General features: G+C 45.5%; 2 protein-coding genes across 2 annotated transcripts in view; both read left to right on the top strand.

Moving 5' to 3' along the window:
• Window positions 1-5,636, top strand: part of LOC113825815 (uncharacterized) — a 441,032-nt gene extending 435,396 nt beyond the window's left edge. The window contains exons 12-13 of the mRNA XM_070145167.1: window positions 3,298-3,450; window positions 3,614-5,636. Of these exons, the coding sequence (XP_070001268.1) occupies window positions 3,298-3,450; window positions 3,614-4,573 (1,113 nt within the window). The 3' untranslated portion in view covers window positions 4,574-5,636. The remainder of the gene's footprint in view (window positions 1-3,297; window positions 3,451-3,613) is intronic.
• A 1,796-nt stretch (window positions 5,637-7,432) lies between these two features.
• LOC138867963 (ribosome-binding protein 1-like) overlaps window positions 7,433-7,500 on the top strand; it is a 1,254-nt gene continuing 1,186 nt past the window's right edge. The window contains exon 1 of the mRNA XM_070145248.1: window positions 7,433-7,500. This exon is cut by the window's right edge and continues 1,186 nt beyond it. Within this exon, the coding sequence (XP_070001349.1) occupies window positions 7,433-7,500 (68 nt within the window).

Below are 7,500 nucleotides of genomic sequence, written 5' to 3'. Positions count from 1 at the left end.
GTAAGAGAAAAACACAGACAGATTGACAAATATTGACAGAAACAGAGAGTCAATGTCACCCACACACACACACACACACACATGGAGAGAGAGAGAGAGAGAGAGAGAGGGGGGGGGGGGAGAGAGAGAGAGAGAGAAAGAAAGAGAGAAAATCCCAGAACAGGAGGCGGACGAATCGGGTTTGCAGTGGCTGTGGAGACGTCTTCAGTATTCCGAGATGGCCGGTGGAGGACGCACGACTCAAAGACACTTCACGACAAGGAACCTCAAAGTAACTCATCTTCGAGGCAACGTTTGTGTGGAGAGAGAGTTTCAGTGGAGAAGAGAAGGAAGGAGGGAGAGGGAGAGAGTGGAGGAGGGAAGGAGAGAGAGAAGGAAGGAGGGAGAGGGAGAGAGTGGAGGAGGAAAGGAGAAAGGGATAGAGAACAGAAGGAAGGAGGGATTGGGAGAGAGTGGAGGAGGGAAGGAGAGAGAGAAGGAAGGAGGGAGAAGGAGAGGGGAGGAGGGAAGGAGAGAAAGAAGGAAGGAGGGAGAAGGAGAGTGGAGGAGGAAAGGAGAAAGGGATAGAGAACAGAAGGATGGAGGGAAAGGGAGAGAGTGGAGGAGGGAAGGAGAGAGAGAAGGAAGGAGGGAGAGAGAGAGAGTTGAGGATGGAAGGAGGGAGGAAGGGAGCGGAGGAGTGGAGGAAGAAAGTGAGTGAGAGGGAAAAAGAGAGACAGATCGAGAGCTAAACAGATAGCGAACAAGAGGCTGAGAGGAAGGAGTAAGACAGACAAACGCACAGACACACACACACAAATAAAGAGAGAGAAGTAAGAAAAGACGGAAATAAAAAGCAAGAACGTAAATAGACACTAAAGACAGCCCAGACAAAGAGCTTCAGAGGACAGAAAATAGACAATTCCGGGAGAGAAAACGAAACTACAGGGCCATAAATCAAAGCCCCCAAAATTAAGCAACATAAAAGAGCGAGAAAGGGAGAGAGGAGGAGGAGGAGGAGATGGGGTGGTGGTGGTAGTGGAAGGAAAGAGAGTAGGAGGAAGGGGTGGAGGAAAAGGGGAGGGGGAGGAGGAGCAGGAAGAGTAAGAAGGGGAGGAGACGGAGAAGCAAAAGAAGAAGAAGAGGAGGAAAAAGTAGGAGAAGGTGGTAGTAGCATTGGTGTAGAGATGGTCATAATGCAGGAGGAAGAAGAAAAGGAAGAAAAAGAGGAGGAGGAGGAGGAGGAGGATAGCGGGAGGGAGGGAGGAGGGGAAGACCATAAAACAAGCGAAAGTGCCAAAGAACCTAAATAAAACGACAGAGAGAGAATAAGAGGGGCAGGTCAATAAAAGAAGCACTGAAGCTGGTAATTGGTGGAATAGAGGGAGATGGAGAGAGAGAGAGAGAGAGAGAGAGAGAGAGAGAGAGAGAGAGAGAGAGAGAGAGAGAGAGAGAGAGAGAGAGAGAGAGAGAGAGAGAGAGAGAGAGAGAGAGAGAAAGCGAGACCGAGAGCAAGAGAGAGAGAAAGCGAGACCGAGAGCAAGAGAGAGAGAGAGAATGAGAAAGAGAGAGAGAGAGGGAAGAGGGAAGTTTCATCCAAATGGAAGGAACCATTAAAGGGGCGAAGACACCATTAGAGATGAAGAGGGAGAGAGCAGAGATTGGTGAGTTTGTGAGGAGGGAATGGCGTGGTGAGGGAGACTGCGTGCGTTATGAGGGAGTGTGTGTTGTTACGAAGGAATGTTTGTGCCTGCGAAGGAGTATGTGTCTTTGGGGAGGAGTGTGTGTCTTTGCGAAGGAGTGTGTGTCTTTGCGAAGGAGTGTGTGTCTTTGGGGAGGAGTGTGTGCTTTTGTAAAGGAGTGTGTGTCTTCGCGAAGGAGTTTGTGTCATTGACGAGTGTGTGTCTTTGGGGAGGAGTGTGTGTTTTTGTAAAGGAGTGCGTGTCTTTGCGAAGGAGTGCGTGTCTTTGCGAAGGAGTGCGTGTCTTTGCGAAGGAGTGTGTGTCTTTGAAGAGTGTGTGTCTTTGCAAAGGAGGTTGTGTCTTTGTAAAGGAGTGTGTGTCTTTGCGAAGGAGTGTGTGTCTTTGAGGAAGATGCATGTTTATGCGAAGGAGTGCGTGTCTTTGTGAAGGACTGCGTGTCTTTCAGGAGTACATGTCTCTGCAAAGGATTGCGTCTACCTACGAAGGAGTGCGATTACTTAGTAAAGAGCACATGTACTTATGAATTAATACATATCTTCACAAAGCATGTATTTACAAAGCACTGCTTGTCTTTACAAAGAACATATGCATGAAAAACGAAGATGGATTTCTCCAAAAAAAGTATCTATATCAAAAAGAATATGAGAGTGCGTGTACTGCTCTCACGAATCTTTTTTTTAACCCTCACGCAAGCTGACAGGAGAGGAAGTCAATCTCGTCCCCACACAAAGCTATAGAGAATGAAACTTTTAAGTAAATGGCGGACACTGAGTATGAGAGAAAGGATCAAGATGAACCTTACGAAACGGAGGATGATAGACCCATTAAAGTGGAGATGTTGTGATCAAAAGGGAGGGATGGAGGGAGGGAAGGGAGGGTGAAAGGGAGGGATAGGGAGGGAGGGAGAGAGGGAGGGATGGGGTAGGGAGGGAGGGAGAAAGAGGGAAGGAAGGGAGGGAGGGTGAGAGGGAAGGATGGGGAGGGAAGGAAGGGGGGAGGGTGAGAGGGAGGAAGAAAGAGGGAAGGAAGGGAGGGAGGGGGAAAGAAGGAAGGAGGGATGGAAGGGGGAAGGAAGGGACGGGGGGCGGGAAGGAAAGAGGGAGAAAGAGGAAGGGAGGGAGGGAAAGAAAGAGAGTAAGAGAGAGAGAGAGAGAAAGAAAGACAGACAGACAGAGACAGAGAGAGAAGACAGAGAGACAAACAGACACACAGAGACACAGAGAAAGATACAAAGACAGTTGTATACTTTCATAGACAATTCACATATAATAATTCTCCGTGTTTTACTGTGTTCATGTGTAGACAACTGTGTATGGATAAGAATGGGTAACAAAATCTATAATACAAATGCTAGATAAGAGAAATTAGGATAACCGAATTAATCCTCTTCTTCTCCCTTTCTTCCCCCCTTCCCTCACCTTCTCCTTTCGCCCTTCTCCAACTCTCCCTCTCCCCGCCCTTCTCCAACTCTCCCTCTCCTCGCCCTCTCCACCCCTCCCACCCCCCTATCCCTATCCTCCTACGCCCTCCCCAATCCCTCACTTCCTCCCTCCCCCCCTCCTCACTCCTCCTCCCCCTCCCCTACTCACCTCCTCTTCACCCCTCCCCCCCATAGGCCTACCTGGTGCTAAAGGGACAGGGCAAGGACGAGGGATCCTCCATGACGAAGCCCAACGTGGCCAAGTTCCTGCAGCGACCCAACGCCGGGAACAGCCAGAACATGCTCACCACTACGTCGTCCTCGGGGAACGTCGAGGGGGACATGCTGGTAAGGATGTATATATATATATATTGTAGGGGATGCATGTGTGTGCAGGGGGTGGGGTGCACGTGTGGACTTTCGCGTGTGCTTGTTCATGTGTGTGTGTGTTCATTTTGTAATATACCTGTTGCCAATCGATCACTCACCCAGTGCCCAATATCCCCTGCAGGAGGAGTTCCGGAAGGTGTACATGCAGCTGGAGGCGCTGAAGGAGCGGAACCTCCGCGCGGGTAACCGGGGCATGGCGGCCAAGATCAAGGCCATGCAGGACGCGGCCAACACGGCCTCGTTCACGTCGGCCCCGTCGGCGCCGCCCGTCACCACCGTCGTGGTGTCGGAGAAGAAGGAGAGCAACGTGGAGCGGGAGCAGCGGCGGGCGGAGAGCCGGAGGGAGAAGAAGTGCAACGACGGCATCATCATGAAGCCCTACGTCAACAACATCCTGGCCAACATGACGGACAAGATCGTGTGCGCCACCTTCAAGGACGAGATCCCGTCGCCGACCAAGGTGTCGCCCGTGAAGGAGGAGGAGGACCGGAGAGCGGAGGGAGGAGGGGGAGGGGGAGGTCCACCGAAGAAGGACTGCAACACGGCCGACGGGGAGCACTGCAACAACCACTCGTGCGCGGGCGGGGAGGACCTGGCGCAGCAGAGGTGGCGGGAGGACGTGGACGAGGAGGAGCTGTCTCGCACCAGCTACAGCGCCCCCCACGACACCAGCGAGACCGCCTCTTGCCGCTGCCAAAGTGTCTCGCACGAGAACCTGTGTACCTGTGAAACCAAGTCCGAGGGGGACACCAAAAGTGACTCGGAGGCCAAGGACCTGAAGGCGATGGGCTGTCGCAGTGCGGAGTTCCTCCTTGGAAAAAGTGTGTCGAGTGAGGCGACCGCAGACCTGTCCGAGAGGGTCTGTCGGAGTCTGGAGAACCTGGACGACACGAGCGCGCGAGGGGGACCCGCGGGGGAGTGCGACCTGAGCCTGGAGGACAGGTCGGTGAGGTCCGCCCACTCCACGCCGCGCCGGAACCAAGGACGCTTTAGAGAGGTCCGCGACCCCGACAGAGCGAGGGCGTTCATCCTGTACAGTTTATCCGATCGCGCGACACTCACGGAGGAGGTCACGGTGTGAGGAAGGAAAGAGAAATAGGATTAATCTCTATTTTTATCTGGCTTTAAAATATAGTATTATCATGTAGTTTTATCATCACCAGATACTCTAAGAAACGGCTAATCAAAGGCAGTTTTAAGTTCTAGTTCGTTAGTTGATACTTGCTATCTGTTAAAATAAAAAAAAATACTATATGTACAAGGAAGTCTAGGTTTCCTAGACGGCAAAGGGAGTAATAAAGACATCTTAGGCAAGAGCGATGAACTTTACATGAAAGATGAAACCCGAGAATTGAAGGACCACAAAAAATCTCGACTTCAGTGTCTCAAATTTCAAGTTGTTATGTGTATCAGATGTATGTGTGGCTGTGTCGATGTCGAGAGGAGGTACCACAGTGCCATCCTACGCCATCAGACATGGTATGTATATAGATGGTAATGAAGTTTGTACATAAATATCTGCCCGAGTGACCGAGGCTGTTAGCCAAGAACGGCGATGGTGCTGAGGTTTCTCTCGCATTTCTGGATGTTGTTATGAAAAAAATACCCATCAATGTTTTCTCGACAGTGAGCCACGACGAATGAAGTGCTGTAAAGTGTGAATGCGTGAATGCGTGATTAGACTGAGTGAAAGGGCGAGAGAGAGAGAGGAAGCGTGTGCTAGTACATAGTGTGTGAATAAATAGTATAGACATTATGGCTGCTCTCACTGCTATACTGAGCCCCATGCAGTGTGGACAACCATGTTCTGGGTAAATGTTCATGTGTATGTCTCTCATAGGCTGTAAGTTCCACCTCCTTTCATACAAGCCAAAAGGTAGTATTTAATATGCTATACCTAATTATTATTTTTCCTCCAGTGGCACTCAAAGTGCGCTGAAAAATATCAGATGCTTTAAGCTCCTGTTACCAATGACCAAGGGCAAGGATTTCGTAGACCCCGGATTCATAACGCTTGAAGTTTTGGTTGAAACGTGTGTAGTTATAATTTCTGTCTCCCTGTCTATTCTGCCGTGTAAGATATCCAAAGTTCAATATGAAACTGTTGTGATACATAATTTCAAATAAAGATTATTTTATGAACAGACTTCATTCGATTTATCCTGCATGGCACAAAGAAAATGGTGTTTTGTCTTGTTTACCTTATTCATCTCGGAACAAATTTTAGAAAATATAGTTTGTGTGCAGACGTACAAGTTCGTATGTGCATATACAAATACATTTATGGACATACATACGTACATATATACATATATAGACAGATAGATAGATATTTTGATTGATTGATTGATTGATCGACTGATAGATAGATAGGCAATACATATATATATATATATATATATATATATATATATATATATATATATATATATATATATATATATATATATATATATATATATATATATATATATATATATATATATATATATATATATATATATATATATATATATATATATATATATATATATATATATATATATATATATATATACATATATGTATGTATATGTATATGTATATATATATATATATATATATATATATATATATATATATATATATATATATATATATATATATATATATATCTGTGTGTGTGTGTGTGTGTGTGTATGTGTGTGTGTGTGTGTGCGTACGTACCCGAGTGCTCGTCTGTGTGCTTGAGCAACCATTAATTCTAATATCCCTCAACAAATTAAACTAATGAATGTCTCTTAGCGAGGCCGACAGGATAATGACAAAAAATCGGGAGAAATGAAACGGCGCTCCCGAAGGCGCGATCCTCCACCGCTTAGCAAGTGGCTGCCGGCGGGAGAGGGCGGCGCAGACGCGGGTCAGCTTAGTAATAAAGTATTAAGGCTAAATAGTTGCTAATTGAGGCGTTTCTAGCATTTGCTCAGTGTTTGTTTTCCTCTTTCTTCTTCCTTTCTTTATCTTTATTTATTTGTTTATTAACGGGATGGTGGTTTAGCTTTTGTGCTTTTTTTACCATGTTATTAATTATTATTATTATTATCATTATTATTACTAGTATGCCGGTAATTCATTGCTTTTCTTCGTTTGTACAATATATATATATATATATATATATATATATATATATATATATATATATATATATATATATATATATATATATATATATTCTTCTTCTTCTTCTTCTTCTTTTGCTTGATACACAAATTCTTAATGGAAACATATACTAACGATTTAAGATTTTTTTTTTTTTACTTTATGGAAATGAGAAAAGATGAACAAATAAAAGATTTGGCAACAAGGTAAGGTGCAAACGACGTCGAAATTCTGGCCAAACATGCTTCAAATCTCGTCCCGAACATCCAAATGAAATGAAAAGGAGATCAGATCAAATAATAGGTGTGCATGGATTTCGAAACTTCATTCACAATACACGACTTTAGTTGTTGTTTTTTCTTCTTTCTCTTTTTTAACTGCAAATTGATAACAGCATAAACCTATCCATTTAAATACTTCATCACAAGATGCGACTCTACATTAAACTCTACAAATACACCCATAAATGCATTCATGGATATATGTGCTTGCTTTCGCTTGTAACAGCGCCAACAGACATTCTCTCTTGCCTTTGTCAACGCAGCCAGTTCACTCAGGAATCAGGAATGAAGGCAGGAATCGGGAATCAAGGCAGGGATCAGGAATGAAGGCAGGAATCGGGAATCAAGGCAGGGATCAGGAATAAAGGCAGGAATCGGGAATGAAGGCAGGAATCAGGAATGAAGGTAGGAATCAGGAATCAAGGCAGGGACATGGAATCAGGAATCAAGGCAGGAATCGGGAATCAAGGCAGGAATCGGGAATCAAGGCAGGAATATGGAATCCGGAATAATGCAGGAATATGGAAATAGAATTCAAGGCAGGAATATGGAATCAGGAATCAAGGCAGGAATATGGAATCAGGAATCA

Source organism: Penaeus vannamei, chromosome 33 (genome assembly GCF_042767895.1).
Source record: "Penaeus vannamei isolate JL-2024 chromosome 33, ASM4276789v1, whole genome shotgun sequence".
Lineage (NCBI taxonomy): Eukaryota > Metazoa > Arthropoda > Malacostraca > Decapoda > Penaeidae > Penaeus > Penaeus vannamei.
This window is presented reverse-complemented; position numbering and strand designations above follow the sequence as displayed.